Source organism: Martes martes (assembly GCF_963455335.1).
Source record: "Martes martes genome assembly, chromosome: 17".
Lineage (NCBI taxonomy): Eukaryota > Metazoa > Chordata > Mammalia > Carnivora > Mustelidae > Martes > Martes martes.
This window is the reverse complement of record NC_137905.1, coordinates 52,969,367-52,996,089: the sequence shown is the minus strand read 5'-3', so window position 1 is coordinate 52,996,089 and position 26,723 is coordinate 52,969,367. Positions and strand designations below refer to the sequence as shown.

Below are 26,723 nucleotides of genomic sequence, written 5' to 3'. Positions count from 1 at the left end.
CCCATGTTTCTTCTCCCAAAACCACAGCCTCAGGAGTGGGTCTTGCGAGTCACCCCGTGAAAACTGGAGCTGATGTAAGGATCCCACACCAGCAAAAGCCCTGAGCCTCATATCCGTGCCCAAAGCCATGCCTCTCCCCATTCCCAACACCACCCCAACTACAGTCACAGCCCCAATCCCATCCCCACCTGACTCTGTAACCCCAGTCCCATCCCCACTCTCAATACCATATCCTCAGCCTCACTCATTCCCGCTTCCGTCCCCATCTCCACCCTCAGTCCCAGCTCTGCACCCTCCTTCTCTACCTACCTCAGGCCAACCCAGTCCTCATCCTTAACTGCCTCCCAAACTTGACACCAAGCCCAGCCCATCTTTGACCCCAGCCAACCCCGTCCCTTCCTTCTTCCCATCCCAGCCCCAATCGTGACATGCCCTGATGCCCTGTGACCCACCTGCAAAAAACATTGTCCCAACATACCCAGACACCTGCCGCCCCGCCTCCCTCACCCCTGGTTGAACAATAAATGGATGACTGCCCCTATGTCTTGTGTCTCTGTGTGTGCTTACGCAGCTCAGGCTAACCCAGTGGGTGCTGTGAGCAGGGCCTGTGAAAGGGTGGTGGGGTCGTTGGGAGGGTCACAGAGAGAGGCCAGCGGGGCCAGGGGCTGCGGGGAGGGAGCGCCTGGATCCCTGTTTCAGCGAATTCCATTTGGGGCCTCTGCCACCACTGCACTTCTGCCTGCTGGAAACTGCTGGGTCACAGGGCCATTGTGTGGGGAGGCTTAAGGGATTTGGGGGACTCAGGGAGCAGAGAGGCCAGCAACCTGGCTCGGCTCAGTCTGCACAGAAGGGCCGAGGCAGACAGAGGGCTTGTGATAGGCTCTGCCACTCAGGTAAGGACCAGGCATTGGACCTCTAGGCTCCCTCCTCCACCAAGACATAGGGGTCCGTGCTCTAGCTCCTTCCTCCCCCAGGGGCCTGCTGGTGTCCCAGCCCCTAGCTCCCTCCTCACTTAGGACCCAAGAGCCCAGGCCTCCAGCCTCCTCCCCACCCAGGACCCAGGGGCCCACGCCCCCAGCTCCTTCCTTTCCCAGGGACCTGTGTCCCAGCCACTAGCCACCTCCTCACCTGGGATCTGGGAGTCTAGGTCCCCAGCCCCTCCTCCCTCGACCAGGAGTCCAGCTCCTGACCCCACCTCTCCTCGTCTCCACAGATCACCATGTACAGCTTCATGGGTGGCGGCCTCTTCTGTGCCTGGGTGGGGACCATCCTCTTGGTGGTGGCCACAGCCACAGACCACTGGATGCAGTACCGGCTGTCGGGGTCCTTCGCCCACCAGGGCCTGTGGCGATATTGCCTGGGGAACAAGTGCTACCTGCAGACAGAGAGCATCGGTAAGGCTCCGGGGGCGGGGGCCGGACCCCGGACCAGGGCTGGGCTCAGAGCCCCCCCTCCTCGGGGCACACCCTCAACACCTGTTTGGCTGGTGGGGAGCTCTGTGGCTCAGAGAGGGAAAGGGACCAGCCAGAGATTGCTTAGCACGAAAGGGACAGAATTGGGATTTCAGGAATTTTTTCCGGTGCAATTATGAAGTGTACTAGAGGTTAAGTAGACAGGTGACGTTTCCGGGCACGGACTCGGTGGAGCAGCTGCGGGGGCCGGAGCTGTCAGAATAGCATTTCCTAAATATCCACGATGTATCAGGAACCAGGCTGTGTACTGTGGGATACAGAAGCAATACAGACCCTAAATTTGCTAAATATTGGATGTTAGTTTTTAATAGCTACGGTGCACCAGGCTTTGTAATATATATATATGTCTGTATGTCTGTATATGTATATGTGTGTATGTGCACATTATTATATATGCTGTAAAAATGGAGAAAAATAGCTCTTCCAACATACAGTTCTTGCAAGCTACATTATAATAACATATTATATATATAAGATAATATATAATATACTCTATCTCTATGTATCTCTCTCCATATGCATATACATATACATATGTACATACATACATATATATGGAGAGATACTCACATATATTTTATATTACATAATATATAATATGCACTATATAGCAATAAATTAATATACAATATACATTCTATAAAAATAAAGAATATATAAGGTGTATTATATATTAATAAATTAAGAATATATAATGTCACATATTTTCTATGTACCAAATAGTAGTAGTAATAATAATAATGATGATGATGGCTGGCATTAATTGAAAGTCATTGAGTCCTACATGCTATTCTAAGTGCTTGACGTGGATTAATGCCCTTTGGTCTCCCAACAACACTGAGGGTGGTACCACTGTGTGTGTGAATAAAACAAGAGACTCAGGACGCCTGGGGGGCTCAGTCCTTGAGCATCTGCCTTCCGCTCAGGTCATGATCCCAGGATCCTGGGATCGAGTCCCGCATTGGGCTCCCTGCTCCGCGGGAAGCCTGCTTCTCCCTCTCCCACTCCCCCTGCTTGTGTTCCCTCTCTCACTGTCTCTGTCTCTGTCAAATAAATGAATAACATCTTAAAACAAAAAACAAAAAACAAAAAAACATGAGCCTTGCCCTCAAAAAGCCAAACATTCTCTCCAGAGGGGTTTTGGGAGGAGGAGCCAACCCTCCCAAGCCCTTAGGGCAGATTTCAACCGCCCCATCTCACTGAACCTGTCTGGGAGAGGAAACAGGATGCCCATGTGCAGGAGGGGTAAACCGAGGCAGGAAGCAGTGGAAAGACTTACCCCAGCCGCCAGCTCCTGAGCTCAGTTGGCCTCCTGACTTCACGCATCCCTTTCATTTCTGGAGGTCTCATTCGTCATGCTTCTACCATTTCTCCCACTTCAGCCTGGGAACGCCCCGATGATACCTGCATCCCGTCTATCTTCTCTCTGTTGGGGATGGGGGAGAGGAGAGCAGGATGCAGGTCTGCAAGTCCATTTGACCTTAGAGCCAAAATCCTCACCCGGATAGACTGCTGGGTGTCTGTCCACGCAGCGGGCTCCTGGTGCGGGTCAACTGTAACTGGCTCACCGGACCCAGAGCAGGCATACGTGAACTTGCCGGGGCCGACTCCAGCCACAGACGCGTGTGTATAGTGTTTTATAAAGCTTCTGATGTCGCCAGAAAAGTCTGGACTTGGGGCTGTCTTTGAAAAATCCAGTTTTGCCTCCTTCAAAGGCGATCCTTGAACAGGGAGAGTTTTCTCTGAAGATGGAGCGCAGAGGCAGTGATGGGTCACCTGGCATGGGACACACGTGCCCTGTTTGCCGCGGCCCCCACCTCAGCCTGCCGGGGGGCAGATAAGCTGCTCTCTTTTTGCAGCTGCAGGCAAGCCTCAGAGACGTTTGCATTTTGCCCTCCTACCTCAGCGGGACCACGGGGAGGACATAGGAAAAAACATGCGCCCGTGAGTCTTCCAACCTTTTAAATACCGAGAGGCATCCGTAGTTTCCTGGGGCTGCCGTGACAAAGGACCATGGACCGAGTGACTCAAACAACAGAAACATACCATCTCACAGCTCTGGAGGCTGGGGGTCTGATAACCGAGGTCGGCGGAGTTGGCTCCGAGGCCGTGAGGGAGGGTCTGTTGCCTGCCTCTCCCGGCTTCGGGCGGGCGGGCAGAGGCTGTCTGGCAATCTTTGGCACTCATTAGCATGTCAATGCGTCATCCTGATCTCTGTCTCATTTTCACATGGTGCCCCCCCCACCCTTCCGCATGTCTGTCTTTCTCCAGCTTTTCCCATTTCGTGAGGATACTTGTCAGTTAGGATTAGGAATCCACTCTGCTCCAGCGGGACCTCATTTTAACTAAACACATTGGCAATGAGCCTATTTCCAAATAAGGTCCTACTCTGGGGATTACAGCTTCCTTCCACATACGAATTTGGGGGTTTCGGGGAGAGACACGGTTCAACCCACGACAACATCCACAGAGAGACAGCCAGCAATTTTTTCTCACTGACGTTCACACGAGACAAAAGAATGCATTTTGCAAAGATCCAGCCTTTTTATTTTTCAGGGGTGGGATCCAGGCTCTGTCCCAGGGACGCAGGTGTCCTGGGTCCTCCAAAAGCCAGTATGGCCAAGCAGATCAGAACAAGGGCATTGATGCTTGGGTGTCAACGCCGTCCCACTGCCAATTAGGGCACCCTGGATAAGTCACTTTACCTCTCTGAGCCTTAGTTTCTTCACCTGAAAAATGGGGATTAAAAATAGTACGTACAGCATAGGGCTCTTGGAAGGAACGAACAGGCTCATTCAAGGAATGCATGTCTGACACGTATTTGGTAGCTGCTAAATGGTGGATGAAATCATAACGATTATTCCCAGAGCATGTCCTAAAGGGTCAGCCCAGAGCCGAGCACAAGAGACAAATGATTCTCTGTGCTCCACATTCATTCACTCAGCATGTGCCCTGAGCCCCCACTATGTGCCAGGCACCCGTGCTAGGGATGCAGCAGTGAATGAGGAAGCAAGACCTTTGTCCTCAGAGAACTGGGTGATCAGCAGGGAAAGACAGATATAAACAAGTTAAAAATAAATAAATAGGTCATTTTCAAGTATGGGCAAGTGGTTATCCGGGAAATGAAAGCGAGCGAGGGGAGAGAGGACAGCAAGTGAGTGGCAGGCGGAGAGCAGGGAACTGACACTGATTCATTACTCATTCATCCATCCATCCCACGAATATTTCTCCAGGCCCATTTGCAAACCAGTCTTGTGCTGGGAGTATTCCCGAGGTAGAATCCTGGCCTCGGGGAGCAATCAGACTGGAAGGGGGAACGAGCCAAGAGCCACAGCCCCAAGAGCCACAGCCGGGTGCAGGGGGTGAGGATGATACCTGAGGGGTGAAAGGGTGCTTCCCAGAGGGGATTTGGGAGCTGGGCTGTGGAAGATGATTAGGAGGTTGCCAGGTGAAGAGAGCGACTGTTTGCAGAGGTGAAGGAGGAGTGGGGTCAGGGAGGGAGAGGGAGGCCTCCTGGGGGGCGGCGCACGGGAGTGACAGATCCGTGCTACCACAGCTTATTGGAATGCCACCCGGGCCTTCATGATCCTGTCCTCCCTGTGCGCCACCTCGGGCATCATCATGGGCATCCTGGCCTTCGCTCAGCAACCCACCTTCACCCGCCTCTCCCGGCCCTTCTCTGCGGGCATCATGTTTTTCGCCTCCAGTGAGTGGACCCAACTTCCCCATCTCCCCACTCCCACCCCCAACTTCCCTGCCCACTTCCATCCCCAGCCCCACTCCTCATTCTCAGCTCCTTGGCCAACCTAGTCTCACCCCAACCCCAACCCCAACTCCAAGACTGGTTCTAAAGCCTAATGCCAGCCTCTTATATCAGTTGCTGTCCGGCCGCTCGGTGCGGGCACTAAGCTCCCCCTCCCCCCGGTGCAATTCCTAATAAGGCTGCCCCTACTTCAGTTGCAAGAGGGGTCCTCAGGTCATCTGCACTTTTGACCCACCGGCTGCGGGTTCGGGGGTCCCCAGAACCCAGTCACGTTCAAAGATTTGCCAGAAGTCACCAAACTCCAGAAAGCACTACACTTACAAATATAGATTTATTATAAAGGCTACACCTCAGCACCAGCTAAATTGAGAGAGGCACGGGGTGAAGCCTGAGAGGGTCTTGAAGGCTGAGCTTCTGCACCCTCCCCCCACGGTGTCCCACTGAGCGCCTCACCAGCCAGGAAGCTCCCGCACACTTGGGCATCTGGAGTTCCTGCTGGAGTTTTATTACCAAGGCCCTATTGTGTCATTGACCCTGGACTGAACTTAGTCTCTAGCTTCCTTCCCCAGAAGGTGGTCTGATACCAAGTGCCTCACAGCCAGCCCCTGGTGGCTGCTCTGTTCCTGTGGCTGGTCCTTCTGGGGACCAGGTCCTACCTATTGTCATCTCAGCTCATCAACAAAAAAGCCAAGAGACTCGGCAGTAACAAAGACACTCCTATCACTCGGGAAATTTCAGGGATTTAGCGTTTCCGTCCCAGGAACCAGAGCCCCAAACCAGCCCCGGTCAAATTCTTTATTACACAGCACAGCTCCGTCACATCCCCAGCCCAACCCTACTCCCCAGGAACCCTCCCCCTTTTCCCTTCCCACCGCTCCCCGGCCTTTCCCCTTCCTCAATCTAACTCCCACCCCCATCTGCAAACCCCACCCCTACCCCTTTTCCCACCCACCTCCCCCCATCCTCTCTCCCCAGCCTTTTTTGTCCTGTTGGCCTTGGCCATTTACACTGGAGTCACTGTCAGCTTCCTCGGTCGCCGCTTTGGGGACTGGCGCTTTTCCTGGTCTTACATCCTGGGCTGGGTGGCCTTGCTCATGGCCTTCTTCGCAGGTATGAGGGTTTGGGGGTGGGAAGGTCAGTGTCTGTGGCAGGGTGGGCAGCACTTCAGAGGGCCAGATGATGGGGTGGCCCACATGGGCCCCCCAGCACTGAGCCAGGAGACAGACTCGAGATGCTGCAGACACCCAGGGAGAAAGGGAGTGCTGTTTGGGGGTCTTGGGTGGGGAGCCCAGGTTAGGAGGACTTGCGGGCGCCAAATGGGATCTCTTCTCATGCAGGGATTTTCTACATGTGTGCCTACCGGATGCATGAATGTCGGCGCCTGTCTGCTCCCCGCTGAGCCCAATGTACCCCCAACTTCATCTGGAGGTTAAATGGGGCCACTGAAAAGGAGGGGGAGGGTCTAGAGGCCTGAAGTCCTGGTTCCTGTGGGCAGGAGGGGGCTCAATCGTGGACTCTGGGCGGAGGCCTCTGACTCCTGTGTCCCAGGGGGAAGGAGGAAGAATGGGGCCTGGTGGGAGGCAGCTGAGAAGACCCAAGGCCCAGCCCATGAAGGGGGGTGTTAGAGAAATGGGATCTCTATTAGAGCGACTTTTTGAGAGTCTAATAAAACTGATGTGAAACTACTAAGGTATGGTCCTTGAGGGGTTGGGGTGATGAGAAACAGGTGTGAGTGGTGGACAGGGTGGGGGTGTCTGGATGACTGCAGGCCAACCTGCTCAGTCTCTGTAGGGATGGGGACAGACATGAACCACACAGTCCCCACCCAGGGGTTAACTACGACTTCTAGGAAACAGATGTGTAGGTCCGATTCTGGATTTTTTTTTAATTCCACATCACCAAGCAACTCAAGTCACACTATCTATAAGGAGATATTGTCAGATCCCACAAGTGAAGGACTCAGTCCTAAAGACTGTCCCCCACCCCCACCTCAGATGCCCTCACAAGAGTAGCTTGTCACCTGGGCTTCTGGTCAACCAGCAGTAGCGTGGAGGTTTCCATGACTCACTCTTTGGTTTGAATAATTTGCTAGAGCGGCTCACAGGACTTGAAGGAAGATTCCACTTACTAGATCACCCGTTTACTATAAAAGGATATAACTCAGGAACAACCAGATGGAAGGGATGCACGGGGCAAGGTATGGGAAAGGGGCAAGGGGCTTCTGTGCCCTTTCCAGGGGGCCACTCTCTCTATTATGCACACATTCACCAACCTGGAAGTTCTCTGAACCCAGTCTTTTATGGTTTTCATGTGGCTTCATTACACAGGCATCCTGAGTGCACCAATGGCTACTGGTGATTACTCAGTCTTCAGCCCCTCCCTCCCCAGGTTGGGGGCTGGGGACTGAAAGTTCCAACCCTCCAGACACCTGGCTGGTTCCCCCGGCAACCAGCCCTTACCCTCCCTTGCTTTGCCACACACCCCCCCACCCGCTGCCCCCAGTCGCCTCATTAACTATTAATGTAGCAAATACACCTTCAAGGCCCTCATCACCTATGAAATTCCAAGGCTTTTAGCAGCTTCGTGCCAGGAACAGTACAAAGAACAAATACGTGTTTCTTATGAATCACAATATCAGTGGGATAATACGATAAACGAAAAACGTGTGTGAAGAAACCACCGGTCTGCTCACACCGTCTCCAGTCAGCATTCCTAACCGCCCCTCCCCTCCCTGGGTGGGCCCCACACCTAGAAGCACCAGATCTCTGATCCACACCCTGTCCTGACTCTTCACAGACAGTTCATGACCTTGACCTTCTCATTCACTCACTCATTACTTCATTCAATAAGCTGTGCCCAACTGCCATGAGATTTACTAATATCCACCATAAATTAATAAGACTATTTAGCAAGGCCCATTCTAATAATAAGAATATTAATTACAGCCTATGCTAAAACTGTCATATTAACAGAGACCTACTCCCTAGAAATATTTATTGGGGACTTCACAAATAACAATAGTTCTGTATTTATAGAGGCTTCCTCTACTAATAATGGCAATTGAGGCCTTCTCTAATCGTAATTTATTGAGGCCTATTTAAGGAGACATATTTATTGAGGCTTATTCCAGGAATCACATTTATAGGAGTTTATTCTAGCAATAATAATGATGTAGTAATTCCAGACTCATCTCCAGTGTCCACTTGAAAAGAAGAGGCATCTCAAATCTCAGGTGTCCTGGTCTCTCCCACATCCCACACCAACTCCTCCCTATCTCCCCATCTTGCCTCATTGTCATCCAGCTGCTCCAGCCAAGAGAGCTGGGATCATCACCAGCTGCTTTGCTGCGTCCCACATCTGATTCACCAGTAAGCGGCGTTGGCTCTACCTTAAAAATGTGCCCAGGTTCCTTGCTCACCCAGTTAGGGCTCACATCTTGTCTCACCTGGCTTATGGCTTCAGCCTCCTAACCAGCTTTGCCCCTCCTCCTGTCCCCCACCCCCTGCCCGCCTCCATAGTCCATTTAGGGTGTGTGGGGTGGGGTGGGGGGATGAAACAGGGTTATAGGCTTGGGCCTAGAGGTGGGTTTGAGATGAATAGAGTAGGGTTGAGGTCGGAATTATAGAGGGTGGGACAGAGCACGAGGAAGGTGGGGGTGGGGCTGGAAGTGTGATCTGGTGTGAAGTTCCAAACGAGGTTAGCATTAAGTCTCGGAATGAGGATGGGTTTGAGTTTGGGGCTGACCTTGGATTTGGACATGGGGTTGGGGCTGAGTTTGTGAATAAGAGGATGGAGGTCAGGTTAGTTTGGAGGATGGGGTTAAATTAGAGGTTGGAGCTGAGGTTAAGGAGTGGGTTGTATTTGGGGTTGGGGATGGGACTGGGTTTAGAGCCGGTCTTGGCAATGAAAACAGGGTTTGGTTTAGGAATGAGGATGGGGTTGAGTTTGTGGGTAGAGCTGGGTTATGGACAGGGTTGGGTTTGGGTTGGAGATGAGGTTAGGGATGGGGCTGAGTTTGGGGTTAGGTCTGGGGATGAGAATGGGGTTGTTTTGGAGGACAGGGCTGGAGTTAAGGGTGGGGTAGAGATTGCAGGTGACCTCTGGGCTCTGACACTCCCATGGCCGGGATTCCTGAAGCCTGTCCACTGCTCCTCACTAGAGCTACACATACCGCCATTTTTGCATCAATGCCCCTGCTGCCTATGACCCGAATCCGCCCCTGGGAGCCTGCATTCATGAGCACGTTCTCAGGAGTGGCCAGTTACCTCGGTGGTGAGGGTCTGAGTGAGAGATGGGGACCCGCAAACTGGAGACTCCAGTAATGGAAGAGGCCTCGGTCTCTTGAGTCCCTCTGAGTCTCCCCTTCACCAGCAGCTGTGGGACTGCTGGCTCACGTCATCTTTGTGACAGAGGTCTTCTTCTAGGCCATTCCCCTGATTCAGAAGTCACATGAACCCGCACCTTCCACCTGGGCTGTGACACCTTCACCTGCTTCCTGCTCATCGGTGAGGTGAGGCTCTGTCTAGGACCTGTTGCCGGTATGGGAAGAGGAGGCTAGTGCTGGGGGGGTGGGACAGTCCTGGGTACCCACCTCTGCCCCTGAGGCACCCTGATCCTGGGGATGAAGCCCGCCACACTGGAGGCCCCGCTCAGGGCAGAGCTGTCTGCGAACTCTTATCAGAGGACGATGTGGACATGTCTTGCTCTCCACTGTCGGTTGCCTTCGAGATAAGCTCCGGACAGGGATCCGGGACTGCCCGCCTCCTGCTCAGGACCCGAGTCCAGGCCTCCAGCCCTCTTTTCCTTCAGCTGCAAGCGCCCTAGTCTCCAGCCCCCCCTTCTGTGGATACACTAGAGTCGGGGCCTCCCTCTTCCAGACTGGAAGGTTGCAGAACGACAGGAGAGCATGACACAACCACCAACTGTCCCCTTTGGCCACATCCCCCCGTTTAACTCACACCCTGGTCTCAACTGCCACCTCCCACCCTGGGGCCCCCAAGCCTCTTTCACACCTCTTCCAGGAAGTCTCCTCTGATGTTGAGGGTTCCAAGGGTGGGAGGTATAGAACCTAAAGCAGAGGCAAGCTCTGAACCACCACCCAAACCACTGATGATGTGACACCCTCCCCACCACACGCTGTGAGGGGAACCCAACCTCTGTGGGGGGAGGAAGTTGTCAAGGCAACCGGGAAGGGGGGGTACAGGGCAAGACTCATCAACCCGGAACTGTGTGAAACCAAACGGCCTGGTTTTAAAATCTTAAAGGCTTCTCTCTCTTGAGCTCAGAGGGCCCAAGAGTCCAGATCACCGGCCCGTTCATCCGCAGGACCTGGACGCCCAGGACTCACCTCGATGGAGCTCTGTCGGCCCTTGGCCCTCCTCACCGGCTCCCTGGGCTTGGTGGCCATCCTGATTGCTCTGAGCACGGATTTCTGGTTCGTGGCCGTGGGGCCCACCTTCTCGTCTCACTCGGGGCTCTGGCCAGAGAAGCCTCACAGTGAGGTACCAGGTAAGGGACGGTGGTGTGTCCTGTTGCGGGCGGTGGGCTGTCCGAGGGCAGGCACTGAAGTCTTACCTTGGAGCAGGCTACATCCGCGCCACGCAGAGCCTCAGCATTCTGGCCGCCCTGTCGGGGCTGGTGTCGGTGATCTTCCTGATCTTGTCCCACGTCCCCTCGCCGTCCGTTCGAGGCTACGGGCCCCTCTCCTCCTCTATCATGGCTTTTGCCGCAGGTAGGCTCCGGGCTGCACTTGGGCTCTGGGGACCGGTGAGTTCCCGCAGAGGGGCTGAGCCCTCTCTCCTCTTCATCCCCAGCCATTTTTGCTGTGGTGGCCATGGCGGTCTACACCAGCGAGCGGTGGAACCAGCCTCGACACCCTCAGATCCAGACCTTCTTCTCCTGGTCGTTCTACCTGGGCTGGGTTTCAGCTGTCCTCTGTCTCTGTACAGGTGACTACCGCTCCGGGACCTGGAGAGGCCTGCTGGGGGCTCTGAGAGAGCGGGGTGGGGACTAATGTTCACCTCTCTTTGCTCCCCCCTCCCAGGAAGCCTGAGTCTGGGTGCTCACTGTAGTGGCCCCCAGCCTGGCTATGAGACCTTGTAAGCCAGAGGTGAGCCGGGCAGAATGAAGCATTGTTCGGAGAAGACCGCATCAGGAGCCACAGGCATCCACAGCCCTCCTCCCAGCCCCTACCCCCAGCCCTCCTGCAACCCCGCAGTCTGTTTCTTCATCCATTCAACAACAATTTGCTGGGATCTGGCTATTCTGACATTAATTCAGTCAAGACATAAGCTGAAGGCAAGGCAGCTCCCTGGTAGGCGGCCCCAGCAGCCCAGGAAGGAGTCAGAGCCCCCGTGTGCCCTCAGGCGGCCCCCGCGCACGGCTGGGCACAGATGGGCAGGGAGCCGGGGCTGGTGTGGACTCAGGCACAGCCCCATGTCGGCTCCCTTCTCCAGCCCTTGTCTTTCTCCCTGTTTCGACCTTGAGACCCCGTCTTTTCTCTTTTCTCCTTTGTCTTTCCCACTCTAGTGCTCTTTCCTTCTCACTCCCTCTCTGATTTTGTCACCCTTGTCTTCACTCTGGTCCTCCTCGCTTACTTCATTAATTCATTTATTCCTTCAGCTGGCTTTTCCTGAGCTCATCCTTTCTCCTCGGTCTCACTGGGGATGCTGATGAGAGGCTGCCCCAGGCCCTAGCCACTGGGGGCTGCAAGTCTGGTGGGGGAAGCGAGACAGCAGGCAGAGCCCAGGATGGTAGAGAGAAAGACCGACTCTGTCGGGTGGGGTGGAGGGGAGCTCTCTGGGAGAAGGGTGTTCAGGGACTTCTCGAGGGCCAAGGAAAGATCATCCAGACAGAGGGACCCAAAGGCGGAGGTGTGGAAAGGCTCGAAGTTTTCAGGGGATGGAGAAGGAGCTGGGAGCAACAGCCTGGCACAACCAACTGGGTGGGATGGCGGAGTCAGCCCTGGTTTGGTGGAAGATGCGGAGCTCAGCTGGGATGTGGTTGTCGGGGGTCTGGGACAGAGACCCAGTGAGGTTGTTCCTCTGGTGAGAAGGGGCAGGATGGAGGCTCCGGGCAAATGGGCCGGAAGTGGAGGGAGGAGGAGGAGTGGGAGCTTGCATGGGAACCTAAGGGGGCACAGTCACAGAGACAGGGACCTGCAGAGCTTATGGAATCAAGGGAAGAGCTTTCACAAGGCTATGGTCTGCTGTGCCATGGCCTTTTGGCTCTCCCCAGACCTGCCATCTGACTCTGAGCGGTCTCTGTGCTAGTAGAGTTGCTTAGGGTGTGTGTGTGTGTGTGTGTGTGTGTGTGTGTGTTTTGGGGGAGGTTTATCTCTTTAAATGACTGATGGGAGAGGGGATTCTAGAACTCCTCCTGTGTCACAGAGACATGGTCTCCCTTCCCCCACCCTCTGGACTCTGTGTCTAAGAAGCCCTGGGAGCTGAGTGTGAGTCACTTAGGTGGGTGTGTGCATGGGGGAGGGGAGGGCACTGGACAGACTATAGGGACATTCCTCGGGGGCAGGGAGATCTTCCAAAGACAGGGAGGTCTCTAAGCACTATTCCTTGGGGGTACGTTCTCAAGGCCCCCAGGAGGAGCAGCAGGCCATGAAGGTCTTGGGAAGGGCCTGAAGGAGGCATCCCCGGACAGCGGTGCTGGGGTGCAATCAGACATGGAGGAACGTGTGGGGGGGGGGGTCTCAAGGACTTGAAGGACCCGGGAGAGGGGCCTGGGGACAGGAGGAGTGTCGGCCAATCTTGCGTGTGTGGCCCTCGGCAGCCGCTGCGCTGGCATGGGGGTGAAGCCGAGCCTCCAGAGCGGGGGCACCTTGCTGGGCTTCTTGGCCAAAATCCTCACGATTTTCTCCACTACCACCAACTCCTGGATCCGCTACCCCGGGGGCCACAGTGGCTTGTGGCAGGAGTGTAATGGTGGCACCTGCTCCAACATCCCCTGCCAGAGTGAGGTCCGACCCGCCCAGATGTCCCCTACTGGACAGACAGCCCCCAGCACAGACCACAGACGGCACAACAGCAGGACACGTCCTGCGGCGCCCCACCCAAACCCCTTCCACTCCTGTCTCAGGCCCATCTGTTCCTCTGCGACAGAGACTACCACCATCCCCCAACCCGGGACCTACTTCCCTCATGAAGTAACTTCCAAGTCCGCATCCAAACCGTCAGCTCTGCTCCCAGCGCCTTACGGGAGGGTCGGGGCGTCGGCCCGAGGAGGCGCCAGCGCGGGGCTGAGGCGGCCCCTCTCTCCAGCGGTGCTGGCGGTATCGTGGGTTTGGTGATGGGGCTGAGAATTCTGTGCCACGAGGGCGACTCGCGGGGCCAGACTACGAGCGGCATCTTCTTCCTCTACGGCGAGACGGCAGCGGGCCCACAGTCATAGGGTGGGCCTGGGGGTTGCAGGGGCAGGGGCCCAGGGGTCGCGGGGATGCGAGTGGGGACAGGGGCCAGAGACCCAGAGGAGGGGGCGTGGCCGAGGAAGGGGACGTGGCCCTGGATGGGCGTACTCTGGGTGGGGCCTGGGTGCGGCACCCCCCAACCCCACTCCCGACCCGGGGAGCTCACCGGGTGCGCGGGGCCCAGGCCTGCTGCTGCTGATCGCCTTGACAGGCTACACGGTGAAGAACGCGTGGAAGAACGACGTCTTCTTCTCGTGGTCCTGTTTTTCGGGGTGGCTGGCTTTACCCTTCTCTATTCTCGCGGGTAACCTGGACAGCGGGAGGAGGGTGGAGGAGACTGCCCGGAGGACCCCCCCCTCCCCGCAGACTCCCAGCCGCCCTCCCAGGGAATCCTCACCAAACTCCGCTCTCGACTCCCGCAGACCCGGCAGGGGCGCCCTTGGGGCTCCAAGCCCCAGTCCCCGGGGCGCTCCCGGCCATCTGCCCCAGGACAAACCGTCCGCCAGGCTTCTGCCCTCCGCTCCCCTCCCGCCGGGCTTCTGCTTTCTGCTGGCGGACAGGATCGTGCAGAGCACGGATGCCCTCAGTGGATTCCCCGTGTGCTTGTGACCGCAGCCTGCCTGGGGCGGAATAAAGGAACGGCTTTCACCGTCGCGGCTCCGCGTGCCTTTCTGGGGGCCGTGAGGACACGGGGGACAGGAACGCACGCGGGAGCATGGATATGAAGAGGACGGGGGACTGGGACACGGGAACACCTGGGGGTTCGGGGAGGACATAAGCACATGAAACTATAGGGAACGAGGAACATGGGGACACGAGCATGGGTGGAGTGGACAAGGCGCAGGGGCTCGGAGGGGGAAGGGGGCACAGGGGTGGTGGGGTCAGGAGAGCACATGGGTGCTCGGAAGGGATGTAGGGACACGGACGCGGAAAAACGGATACAGGGGGACGTAAGAGGCATGGTCGTGGGACCAGGAACGTGGCAAGAAGATGGGGAGACAGACACGAGAGGGCGCAGGAGATGCGAGCACAGCGACTTAAACAGGCGAGGAAACAGTGGGGAACTGGGGGAGGGATAAATCCGAGGGCGTTGGGAAGGGTTTAGGAGGCTCGGGAGGAGCCGCGCTGCAGGATCACCTCCCCGCGCGCACGACCTTTCCCCTAGTTCCCGGCCACGCCCCCTTCTCTAAGTCCTTTTCCCCTTCCCTCAGGTCCCGCCTCTTTCTCCGGAATCCGTTCTCCATTGGTCCGAATCCTCTTGCCACACTTCCCTCCCCTCCGGGTCCCCGATTGGTCCTTTGTCAGGGCGGAGGCGGGCATCGTCGCGGCTGATTGGCCGGCGGCGCGGGGCGCAGGCGCAAAGAGGGGAGCGGGAGAGGGGGCCGGGACGTCCGGCTCCAGAGGCGGAGTGAGCTTACTGACCCCGCAGGTGGGAGCCGCAGGAAGATGGCGGAGCTGCGCGCGCTCGTGGCTGTAAAGAGGGTCATCGACTTCGCCGTGAAGGTGACCGGGCCCCTCCTTGCACCTCCCGGGGGTCCCGAAACTGTATGGTATGGGGGGGGGGTGTCTTCTCGTACGTCTGGTCTCTGCCGCTCTTCCTCCTAAAAGTCAAAGTCACACCTGAGGGCAAAGATCAAGGACCGTGAGCTTCAGACTTCAGACCCTCCTAATTCAGACCCAGCCCCTTTGGGGTCATGACCCCGCTCCCTTTTCTCAAGGTTTTGGACTCACTGTCTTAATAATTGTGTGCAGTACGAGTTACTTTCTCTGTTTCTTACCCGCTGGAGGTGCCGCGGCCCCTGTGTAACATTTGGAGAAACCGAGGCGCGGAGAGGTCACTCCGCTAGGATGGGGTAGAGCTGAGATTCCCCTCCAGGTCCGTCTGACTCCTCAGCGCCACTAGTGCTTTGCACACAAGCCACACTTCACCTGTGAGGCTGCACTGCCCACTCAGTTGCCTTAACTTGGGAACCCAGAAGCCTTCACCCTACAGAGCCGCGGGGTGAGCGAGGAGGCTCTAGCCAGGAAGGGAGGGAGAAATGTTTGCTGGAGATGAAATTCTGTTTGAGCTGGTGGAATGGCTCCTATTCCCCATGAGAGGGCTTGGCGGGGGGTGGGAGGCAGCGTCTTTGAGGTCCTGGCTTGACCCGGAGAGTAGCTGGTCCGGACAGAGGTGAATCAGACACAGCCTCTCGGGCCAGTTTCTCGAAATACTTGGCTTAAAGCAGACCGTAGATGGTCTGCCCATCTACTGTAGATGGTGACTGCCCATCCATGTCTGTCCCCACCATCAAACTGGGATTCCACCTATATGTCCCCAGCATTGTCCAGCACGGGCCTGGCATGCCAGAGGCCTCCTGGTGCATGAAACCAAGATCCCTGCCCACTTGGGGAGTGAGGTGGGGAGGAGGGCCTGGGAGCCGGACTTGGCAGGGAAACTTCAGTGATCATAACTGCTCACGTTTAGTGAGTGCTTACTGTGCGAAGGGCAGCACTCCAAGTCCTTGACGGACACGGACTCATTCAGTACTTTTCAGTATCCTCTTGCTTGCTATTATCAAGCCGGTTGGGTGGGTGAGGAAAGTGAGGCCCTCGGAGGTCCTGTTGCTTGCTGGATCACCCGACTCCAGGCAGCTACTGTCAGGATCAAAGTGCACCAGTCTCTGCTCCTCCTTTTTTTTTTTTTTTTTTTTTTTAGATTTTCTTTGTTTATTTGAGGGAGAGAGTGAGCAAGCGCACAAGAGGGGTGGGCAAAGGGAGAGGGAGAAGCAGACTCCCCACTGAGCAGGGAGCCTGATCCCAGGATCCTGAGATCATGACCTGAGTTTAAGCCTCACTGACTGAGCCACCCAGGCACCCCTCCTCCTTTTTTACTGTCAGGGCTGCAGCAAAGCCCTGACAGCAAAGGGCAGGGGTGTTGTCTTCAGCTGCTCTTGGGGGTCCTGGGACGTTCTCTCCTGGTTTCTTCCTACTTCTAGCTGTTGCTTTGGGCTCTTTTGCTCTCTGGGCCTCCCTGTGCCCCAGCCCTGGTCTCCATGGCTTGAGGTGCCTGCGTCGTATCTGTCTACCCCACCGGCAGACCTGAAAATGACCAGCTTTGGGTCCCAGCCTCACCCAGCACAGGGCCTGGCATACAGGTGTGTGCTGAATGAGAGAACAAAGAGAAGGTATCAGCCACTATCCTATCCCGGGGGTGTGTGCTGCCCCGGGGCTCCCAGCACTGCATCCTGTCTGTTGGCTGTGTGTGTAGGTGCCCTTTCTGAAGAAATAAATAAACATTGCCAGCTACCTGATCACCGGGCCAGAGCCTCAGCACCATTGCCCTCCCTCCCTTGCCAACCCCACCACCTGTTACTTGACAGCTGGTCCCCTTCTCCATCCTCATGGGCCCAGCATTTCAGACTTCTCTTCCTCCCAGCTGGCCCCACACAGGTCTCCTCCCTGGTTCTCAATGGTTCCTTTGGTCCAACCTCTCTCAACTTCAGGGCTCTTTCTCCCCCACCCCCGAGTTGCCCTGAAGCTCCCCAGTACCCTAAGGACAAAGTCACAGCCCCTCAGCCTGGTGTTCAAGACCCTTCGTGGTCTGGCTGCGGTCCCTGCTCTGCCATCCATAGTGCTGGGTCCCGTGTTTACCCTTTGTGTTTCCATGGCTCCCTCACCTGGTCTTTCCTGACAGGCCTGGCCCCTTCTTGCCTTGGACCTTTGCCCACCACTGTGCCTTCTGCCTGGGCACCCTTCCCTCCATCTCTGCTCCGTGTACCTCCCTTGTCCTGCCTAACTCTGATCTGTCAATTGTATCAAAAGTTTAGTGATTCTCTGGGATTATCTCCTCCAGGGAGCCCCTCTACCCCAACCCTGTCAGGCTTCTTGATATGTCCTTGGACACTCCTGCAGCCCCTTGGGCTTGCCTCTCTCAGCTCTGCTCGCACACTGGATTGGGATCCTCTGCTCACCCAGGTGTCACCCCCACGCCCAGAATGACAGTCCCTTGGGGTGAGTGCCAGGTCTCACCCACTCTGTTCCCAGCATGGCTCTTTCGCCTCCTTCCAGCCTTTGCTCAGGTGTCACCTTCTCTGTGAGGCCTTCCTGGACACGGACTTGAAATTGCACCCCCTGTCATCCCTGTGCCCTCCCTTGCTGAAATTTCTCCCATACTCTTACCACTTTGTAATCCACAGGGTGATTTTCTGATCGCGCACTTTGGTGTCTGTGTCCTTCCAGAATTCGAGCCCCAGGGTCCGGAGGAGAGTCTGTCTGATGCAGTTGGCACTATCTTAGATACCCGTCAGGCTCTCAGTTCAGGGCCCACTTCAGGCCAGCCACAGCTGGAATCCAGTTTGCTTCCTGCTGTGTGACCTTGGGAGAGTTGCTTAACCACCCTGTATTGGGTGGCAGTGAAGTTTAAATGGGCCACTAGTATAGCACTTGGCTCAGGGTAAGAGTCGGCCTTGGCTGGCCCTCAGGGAGGGTGGCTATTATTGGTAGAACTGGTAATGGACATTCTTTTACTCATCCGTTCAGAACGCAAATGCTCTGCTCAGTGTGTGTCTGTGTGTATGTTTACTATTGTTTGTCTAGGGTGTTAATTCATAAGCATTTGCCAACCCAGGAGTACTCAGTTCTGGCCAGGATACATCTTCCATGAGCCGATGAGGCCGTAACCTTCAGTGTTTCTTTCAAGGCCCAGGCAGAGACTGGATCAATTCTGCATTCGTAATTTGGTATGCATTTTCCTAAAGAGGCTCCCCCAAAGGCTGGAAACTTCAGGCCCCAGAAAACCTGTTTCCAGCTCTGGGCCTAACCGCAGCCAGCCACGCCTTCCCTCAGTTCTGGGAGCGCCTGGCCTTTTCCCCTTGCCTCTCCTGCTCTCGGCAGGGCTGGCCCCTCCTCATCCCTCGGGTCACACGTGTCAGCTCCGTGAGGCTGTTGGTCTTGCCTGCCCGAGATGAGATCTGCTGTAGAAGGGTCTCAGTGCGGTGACCACCGCCTTAGTCATCTGTCGCTGGCATCACTCCCTGGCCACTGTCTCCCCATCTGTCCTTGGCTATCCTGGTCACTCTGTGTCCTGGGTGCTCTGTGCTCTGCCCAGAGTCCCAGCACATGCCCAGTGAGTGACTCGCTTGACAGAAAAAACTAGAGGACAGAACCACAGAGAAGTCCTTGAGCTGTGTCAAAAGTTCAGGGAGAGCTTTCAGAAGTCACTTTATATACACCTGCTCTGAGACAGAGGGCCACGAATAAATGGCCAGGAATAAAAGGACCGGCTCCCCCACCTCTTGAGGGCCCATTTCTCATCCTAAAGAGTCTCATGATTCCCAAGTCAGACTTGGAGTTAGGCCCCTGGTCCTGCCACTTCCTTGCTGTGTGATCCTGGGCAAGGCGCTTGACCTCTCTGTGCCGAGCCAATGGGGATGGTAATGGCAGCAACTAACTTCCCCGGGCAGTTAGGGCAGTTAAATGACTTAATACATGTCAAGCCCTTGGAGCACTACCTGTCTGGCTCGTGGCTGTTTCTGTTGAAGGTGCACATTTTGCAAATTCAAGAGAAAGAGTAAAAGCTTCATGCAGGATTATCTTCTTTGATTTATAAAACCTCATTATTTAAAATAATAATAATAGAAAAAAAATGACTGGCCCTAATTTTTCAGACCAACCATGGTTTCCTGACTTACGTAATTTAACTAAACAGTGTTTTTGGAGCTTGAAATCAACTCAGGCTTAAAAGGTCTTCCACCGAGAAGATGCGCTCGCACGTTTCCCAGGGCCAGAGGCTCTCATCCCTTGGTTCATGGGCGTCAGGAGCTTGGTGCAAGGAGCCCCCCCAGAACAAGAGCAGGATTGGCGCCATCCACCAGCCGCTGGCTCGCCAGCTCTGGCCTGTTACTGGTGGGGCTGCTTTTCTTGTTGAAAGGGGAAACCTCTGACTTGGATTTTATTTCGGTAACGAGAAGGCTTTTGTGGTTTAGTTTCCCTGCTGTTTCCAAGTGTTTGAGCGGTTGTCATGCAGGTTGTCATGCATGGTTCTGGCATGTGCTTGGCCTTCGCGTACAGTCCTGAAAAGAGCTGTTGGAAGTCCCTGTCCGCGGGCAGTTGACATTCTGGTGGGGAGAAGACTGATAGTCACTCTCAATCAGTCCCCAGTGTATGTCGTATGTCGGGGTGGCCAGTGCTACGGTGAGAGTTAAACAGGGTTAAGGGACGGGAGAGTTGGAAGGGACAGGGTTTACACAGAAGGTGAGGGATAGCAGGGGAGGTGAGGGTCAAGCCAGTGCATGTTCTGGCAAATTCTGGGGATCGTGTGCCACACACTCAAGGTAGGTCCTAGTGGAAAAACCATGGATTCAGAGCATGGTGTTGGCTCCAATTGTATTTCATAAAATGAATTTATTTAGTTCTGAAATTTGAGCCTTATTTTTGGTGTTAAAATGATTTTTAGGGGCCCGTGGGTGGCTCAGTCAGTTAATAAGCATCTGCCTTCGGCTCAGGTCATGATCTCAGGGTCCTGGGATCGAGCCTCGTGCCTGCGGTTCCCCCTGCTTGTGCGCATTCTCTGTCTCTCAAATAAATAAATAAAATCTTAAAATGACTTTTTAGAAAACGAACTAACAGTGATAGAAAATGATAGCTGTCCTTTTTCTCCTCCTCCTCCTCCTCAGTGTTACGGGTCCATGAGGTGCATCCAGACTGGGAAGAGACGAAATGTGCAGGGAGGTAGTAAGAGACAGTGTCTCAGTGTCCCCAGTTCGGCCAGGCTGTCATCCTGGGTCTCTGCCGCCTGAGCCCTTGGTGGTAGCCACATGGGAGGAGAGAGGCAAGCCAGGTCCTGGGCTGGATCGTGCAGGCGCCCAAGGAAGGCTCCTCTGGGCATCTCGTGGGCTTCTTAGACGCAGAACCTACCTACCTCCCCAATCCTGCTTGTAGGATGTAGCCACGAGACGCCCCAGAGTCCTGCAGGATTCTTCCCTCTCCCCGCGCCTGCCCAGCACAGAGCTCTGTCACTTCCACCTCCAGGGACCCCTGCGGTCGGTCCATCAGCTTCCCCGTCTCTGCTGGCTCGGCGGTCCGAGGCACTGTCACTCCTCATTTCGTTGACTAACAGCCGCCCAGCCGTCTCCCCGCTTTCCACCCTTGCTGTGCTCGCAGTTCTCCCCCGAGAACCCGGAACGACATCCAGTTGCCTCTTTATCGTCCTTGTTCTTTGTCTCTTGACCTCTGCAACTCCAGTTCATTTTTCAGGTGTCCCCTGTAGTGCCACTGCCTCTGGGAGGCCTTCCTGATAGCCTCCCACGTCAGACTGGGTCACAGGCCCCCATCATCCTCTCTGAGTTCCCCAGACTTCTTCATGGATTGGCAGGTGGCAGAGCAGGGGATTTGAGCGCTTGGATCCTAGAAACCACTGACTGGCCAGCTACTTTGCTTGGGCGCCTCAGTTTCCTCATCTGCCCACAGGGACAATGACTGCTCCTCCCTCGTTGGGCTGTCACCAAGATTAATGAGTGAGGTTCTTTGCTTAGAACAGGGCTCCTGCGTGATTCTCCTTCAGTGCTGGTGGCCAGTAATATTCTCTCCGTTGGCTGCTAAGAGGAATGTGGTGGGCTAGGAGGTGGCCCCAGTAGGCTATCCAGGCCCCAGTCCGTGGGTGAATGGTAGCTGATTTGGAAGCAGGATCTTTGCAGTTGGGCCTGAGTTAAGGCTTCTGAGATGGGGAGGTGACCCTGGATCACCCAGGTGGGCCCTAATGCCATCTCCAGAGTCTGCAGAAGAGAGAGGCAGAGGAAGCTGGAGGAGCCAAGGGCCGGATTCTGCCCTAGAGCCTGCAGAGGGACCCCGCCCTGCCAAACTTGCCTGCAGCCTGATGAAACTGATTTTGGACTTCAGGCCTCGGGAGCTGTGAGACAGTAAGCCACTGAGTCAGCAGTAGTTTGGAATGGTGACCATGGGAAAATAATAGGGGGACGGTTAGTTGTTCGTACTGCCTCCCACCCCATGCTAGACCCAGAGCTCCCGGGCCAGTGGGCCTCGCTCCCTTGCTGGTGGCAGTGCCCCCAGAATTTGGCTCTGGGCCAGCCCGCAGTCGGTGCTCAGTTAAGACGGACTGTGTGAGGAAAGGAGTGAGTGGAGTTTGCCTGTTTGGCAGCATAGGCCTTTGATGCTAGTGTTCTGCAAACTAGATCATGACCACGTGTCAGTCATGAGATCCGTGTGGAGGGTTGACATTTAAAGAGCAGAAAATGTCAGGGTACAGTGTACAAATCAGGGGAGGCGTTGTTCACCGAACCTCGCGTTGCCATATTTATGTTGGTATGGAGGTATATGTTGTATATCTGTCATACACTCAGGAGTATCCTAAAGTGTATTTCACGCCGTGGTTTATAGTAAACCAAAATTCAAGAAACATTGTCTTGGGCCCCAGGAGCAGTGACAGAGTCGGACAAGCATGTCCGATGTCCCCCAGTGCTCCACAGATGTGTGAGTGACATCATGAGAGGACGACCCTCTGGCTGTGAATTCTCATCTACTATGTCCCCAGAGCTGCGGGACCTTGACAAGGCCCTGCCCCTTTCCGGGTCCCAGTTGTCCCCATCCAGCCCTTGCCTTCTTGCCTGTTTCCCCTGACCCCGCCCCTTCCCTTGCTGACTCGGCAGATCCGGGTAAAGCCTGACAAGACAGGCGTGGTCACGGATGGCGTGAAGCACTCCATGAACCCCTTTTGTGAGATCGCCATGGAAGAGGCTGTGCGGCTCAAGGAGAAGAAGCTGGTGAAAGAGGTCATCGCCGTCAGCTGTGGGCCCACCCAGTGCCAGGTGCTCAGGTCCTGGGGAGGAGGTGCCGTCCAGGGCCCCGAGTCCTGGGTCTGGGGAGGAGGGCCTGGGACCAGGCTCCCGGGTCCCCTTGGGGCTGGAAGCTGAGTCACGTCCCTTCTCCTGGCAGGAGACCATCCGCACTGCTCTGGCCATGGGTGCAGACCGAGGCATCCACGTGGAGGTGCCGGCTGCAGAGGCAGATCGCCTGGGTCCCCTGCAGGTGGCCCGGGTCCTGGCCAAGCTGGCAGAGAAGGAGAAGGTGGATCTGCTGCTGCTGGGCAAGCAGGTGAGTGCTCTCCTACCCCTGCACTCCCCTCCCTGCTCAGCACCGCAGAGCTGGGGGCAGGCGCTGTGATGACAGCAGGCCCAGGCCTAGTGGAGAGTTTGAACGGGGTGGGCAGGGTGACTGTGGACGTCAGAAAGACTCCTGGGGTCCCGTGAGGTAGAATCGGAGCTCCGGGGGTTATGGTGATGGTCCGCGTGGAAGAGGAGGCCGGGGGACCATGGGCAGATGTGTGGCCAAACTCCCATCTAGACAAAGGCCTGAATGGTATGTGAAAAGCCACATTGTCTTACAGTCTTCTCTCTTTCTCCACCGAGGCCATTGATGATGACTGTAACCAGACGGGACAGATGACAGCTGGATTGCTAGACTGGCCACAGGTGAGGTTGGAGTGGGGAGCATCTCCTAGGGGCCAGATCTGGGGGTTCAGAAAAGGGCCACTCTTGTCCATGCCCTTTTGGAGGGAGGCAGGCTTAGTAAGACAGGGTGGCTTCTCCAGCGGGCAAGAAGGAAATGTGCGTGGCCAAGACACTAGGCCTTGTCTAGGCCTTTGGTGCTCTGTTTTCATCAGCTCTGTCACTCCACAAGTGCACCAAATTCATCCCTGCCCCAGGGCCTTTGCACTTGCTGTTCCCCCGCAACCTAGGACATGATTCTCTCAGACTGCCTCATGGCTTTCCCACTCTCTCCTTCAGGTCCTGCTCAGTTGTTAGCTCTTTAGAGGGGCCTTCCTTGCCCACCCTGTATGAAATTCCAGATGCCCCCTCCCCACCTATGCCGGTCCAATAGGAACATAAGCCACCTAGGTGATCTAAAATGTTTCATAGCCAGATAAAAAAGTAAAAAGACACAGGCAGAATTAATGGCAATAATATTCTATTTAATTGAACACATCTAAAGTGTGATTATCTCAGCATATAATCAGTATAAGAAAATACTGAGCTATTTTACATTCTTTTCTCTTTTTGTATGAAGTCTTCAAAATCCATTGATATATGAATGATATATCTACAGCATATCTCAGTTCAGATGCTGAATTTCTTTTTTTTTTTTAATTATTTTTTTAAAAAGATTTTATTTATTATTTAGTTGACAGACAGAGATCACAAGTAGGCAGAGAGTGAGGCAGAGAGAGAGGAAGGGAAGCAGGCTGGCTGCCGAGCAGAGAGCCCGATGCGGGGCTTGATCCCAGGACCCCAGGATCATGACCTGAGCCAAAGGCAGAGACTTTAACCCACTGAGCCACCCAGGTGCCCCCAGATGCTGAATTTCTATCAGAAATACTTAGTTTAGATCCCCAAAACTCACAGTTGAAAAAGTAGGCTCACATACCCCAGGTTGTTCCAAACAGACTTACAAGTTTTCTGGAACTGCATCAAATAGCAGCTTTATTGAGATTAAATGACTTACGATAAACTGTACATATTTAAAGTTACAGTTTGGTACGCTTGGACACACACACACGCCCATGAAGCCATCATCGTGATCATGGTAATATATTTGGCTGACGGATCTTTAAATATATTTATTTATTAAAAAGATTTATTTACTTATTTGAGAGACAGAGAGAACCGGGGCAAGGGCAGAAGGAAGGAAGCAGACTCCCCGCTGAGCCCGCGCTCGTGACCTGGAGACCATGACCTGAGCTGAAATCAGGAGTCAGGTGCTTAACCGACTGAGCCACCAGGCGCCTCTCGGTCTTTAAATTTAAATTAATTAGTTAAGATGAAGAATCCCACCCCACAGTTGCACTACTAGCCATGTTTCCTACGTTCAGAAGACACTCGACTCCTGTGGCTGCCGGGCATGTGTTTGGTTCCTGGCAGCCTTCCCGGCCAGAAGAAATGCGCTCGAAAGCCTGGGCCGTTTTGGTCGTTTTCACAGTGTATCCGAAGGCTGCTTCATGGGGCCCTCGGATGAGATTGGGAATGATGGAACATTCCAGCTAAGACTTGAAAGGTTTGTCCAGTGAGTGAGTGAGTGGAGAGAACAGGTTGGTTGGACAAAGAGGGTGCAGGTCTGTCAGCCAGTGTTGATATAGGACTGGGGGGACCAAGGGGCTTGGCCAGAGCTTGGGCCCCGAGCGACGAAGACCGGGTCCCGGCAGACGTTTCCAGGGTCAGCCTAGCAGAGGGGCCTGGAAGGGAGCCCCGGGGGATGGTGGTTACTGGGAGCAGGGCATGGAGCCAGTTCTTGGCTTGACCGCTGGTGGGTGACAATGAGCACATTTTGGAGTCTTTCTCTGCTTCAGTTTTCCTCATCTGTCAAGTGGGGACACTAGCATTGACCTTACAGAGTTCCCATGAGGGCCTGATGGCTGTTTAGAACAGCGCCCTTCCCCTCCATACATGTTCATCATTATTAAGGTGGGTTGACGATAGGCAGGAACCTCACTGGCAGGTTCAGGTCATTAGGACCCGCACCTTCGTTCCCGGTGAAAGTACAGATACCCGCCCTAGATTTTTGAGATCCCTTTCGGTGGCTTCGTCCTGTTTATGAACTTGTGTCTGTAGGTTACCTTGTGGGACTCTCTCCTGTTCTCTCATTCATTCCCTCATCCGTGCATGCACTCCCGCTGCTCTGTGCCTGTCTTGAGTTAACCTCGCCCCCACCCTCCTCTCCCCAGGGCACATTCGCCTCCCAGGTGACACTGGAAGGGGACAAGCTGAAAGTGGAGCGGGAGATCGACGGGGGCCTGGAGACCCTGCGGCTGAAGCTGCCTGCCGTGGTGACCGCTGACCTGCGGCTCAATGAACCCCGCTACGCCACGTTGCCCAACATCATGGTGAGTGCTTGGTGCACGGGCCCCTGAGGGCCCGGGAGTGGGCGGGTGAGTGCTTCGTAGGCCCAGTGCCTCCCTGGTGCTCAGAGGCGGGGAGAGGGGATCCAGGGGACTTCTGATCAGAAGGAAGGGCTCATCTGGCTAAAAGGAGAGTTCACTGTCCATCATGGCCAGTAGGATGGGTTCATTGGGTCATCCTAGCCAATAGGGAGAGCTTAGTATGTCATCCCAGCCAATAGGAGGGTATGGTGGGTCATCTCCTTCAGTAGGGTGGGTGCTGTGAGGTAGCTCAGCCAATAGGGAGCGTTCAGTGTGTCCGCTTGGCCCAAAGTCCTTCGAGTCTTTACCGCCAGAAGGTTGACGTTGCCAGTCCATTTCAGCCCGTGAAGGGCCTCCCAAGGCAGCTGACTAAAAGAGGATCCTCAGGAGAAGGGCTTCCCGGGCCGTCCGCGCCCACAGACATGATCTCTCCCGGGCCCCGGAAGAGGTCCCAGTTGTCCTGGTTGGTGGGTGGGTCCAGACAAGTTCGGGCAGTGGGATTGGTTCTGCAGACGTGGCAGTCACGGGGAGGAGGCTGCGGGAGGGGCCGCAGGAACTCCAGCAGCCCCGTGAACAGCGGCTGCCGGTGTGCAGAAAGCCAAGAAGAAGAAGATCGAGGTGATCAAGGCCGGAGACCTGGGTGTGGACCTGACCTCCAAGCTCTCCGTGGTTAGCGTGGAGGACCCGCCGCAGCGGACAGCCGGCGTCAAGGTAGAGACCACGGAGGACCTGGTGGCCAAGCTGAGGGAGATTGGGCGGATTTGAGCCCCTTCCCTGAAACTCAGCAATAAAACTATGACCCTCCCGACGACTGTCTCTGTTTAACTCATTCCCTGGAGACCTGGTCTTTGGTTCAGTCAACAAACATTTGCTTAAATCTCCTGCGTGCCAGGCCCTGTACTGGGTGACGCCGGGGACCCAGGTGAGTCACATCCAGTCCCTGCGAAGCTCCATGCTGAAGGGGGCCGGGGCGAGGGGATGGACACGGACAGAGACAGCTGCATGCAGGGTGCTGTACGCTCCGAGCACAGGTGACACCACGCGCTTGGGAGCCCGCCTGGGGCACCTGAGCTGGCATGTGGGGCAGAGAGCTTTCCCAGAGAGAGGACGTCTCGGCTGAGTCCTGAAGGATGCCTTTCTGTGAGGTGGGGAGAAGGGCTTTCA

The 26,723-nt window shown here is 55.3% G+C and overlaps 4 protein-coding genes and 1 long non-coding RNA gene across 7 annotated transcripts; 4 read left to right on the top strand and 1 right to left on the bottom strand.

Annotated features, from left to right (window-relative positions):
* Nucleotides 1-1,219: 1,219 nt before the first annotated feature.
* On the top strand, nucleotides 1,220-6,634 carry LIM2 (lens intrinsic membrane protein 2; the record flags this gene model as incomplete). Its single annotated transcript, XM_080829563.1, has 4 exons — nucleotides 1,220-1,394; nucleotides 5,029-5,178; nucleotides 6,211-6,345; nucleotides 6,573-6,634. The coding sequence occupies 4 exons, from the start codon at nucleotides 1,220-1,222 to the stop codon at nucleotides 6,632-6,634; spliced, it is 522 nt and encodes a 173-aa protein (XP_080685689.1).
* Nucleotides 6,635-8,361: 1,727 nt separating this feature from the next.
* Nucleotides 8,362-11,658, bottom strand: LOC308358985. Its single transcript, XR_013968363.1, has 3 exons — nucleotides 10,810-11,658; nucleotides 10,583-10,711; nucleotides 8,362-9,764 (listed from the first exon to the last, which is right to left on the bottom strand). It is a non-coding gene; the product is annotated as an uncharacterized lncRNA (long non-coding RNA).
* NKG7 (natural killer cell granule protein 7) lies at nucleotides 10,284-11,854 on the top strand (the record flags this gene model as incomplete). Of its 3 annotated transcripts, XM_080829562.1 has the most annotated exons (4): nucleotides 10,284-10,743; nucleotides 10,820-10,966; nucleotides 11,049-11,183; nucleotides 11,279-11,854. In XM_080829562.1, the coding sequence occupies exons 1-4, from the start codon at nucleotides 10,587-10,589 to the stop codon at nucleotides 11,335-11,337; spliced, it is 498 nt and encodes a 165-aa protein (XP_080685688.1). In that variant the 5' UTR covers nucleotides 10,284-10,586. The 3 variants fall into 3 exon arrangements, with proteins under 3 accessions (XP_080685688.1, XP_080685686.1, XP_080685687.1); XM_080829560.1 differs by having other exon boundaries at nucleotides 10,521-10,743; nucleotides 10,820-11,183; nucleotides 11,279-11,488; XM_080829561.1 differs by lacking the exon at nucleotides 11,279-11,854 and having other exon boundaries at nucleotides 10,521-10,743; nucleotides 11,049-11,248.
* Nucleotides 11,855-13,030: 1,176 nt separating this feature from the next.
* Nucleotides 13,031-14,260, top strand: CLDND2 (claudin domain containing 2; the record flags this gene model as incomplete). The annotated part of the gene is made up of 4 exons (XM_080829564.1): nucleotides 13,031-13,204; nucleotides 13,477-13,606; nucleotides 13,836-13,955; nucleotides 14,187-14,260. The coding sequence occupies 4 exons, from the start codon at nucleotides 13,031-13,033 to the stop codon at nucleotides 14,258-14,260; spliced, it is 498 nt and encodes a 165-aa protein (XP_080685690.1).
* Nucleotides 14,261-14,874: 614 nt separating this feature from the next.
* ETFB (electron transfer flavoprotein subunit beta) lies at nucleotides 14,875-26,367 on the top strand. The gene is made up of 6 exons (XM_080828397.1): nucleotides 14,875-15,154; nucleotides 22,297-22,455; nucleotides 22,583-22,741; nucleotides 23,056-23,118; nucleotides 25,365-25,523; nucleotides 26,154-26,367. Exons 1-6 carry the CDS (start codon nucleotides 15,098-15,100, stop codon nucleotides 26,322-26,324), a joined length of 768 nt encoding a protein of 255 aa, XP_080684523.1. The 5' UTR covers nucleotides 14,875-15,097; the 3' UTR covers nucleotides 26,325-26,367.
* The last annotated feature ends 356 nt before the right edge of the window (nucleotides 26,368-26,723 follow it).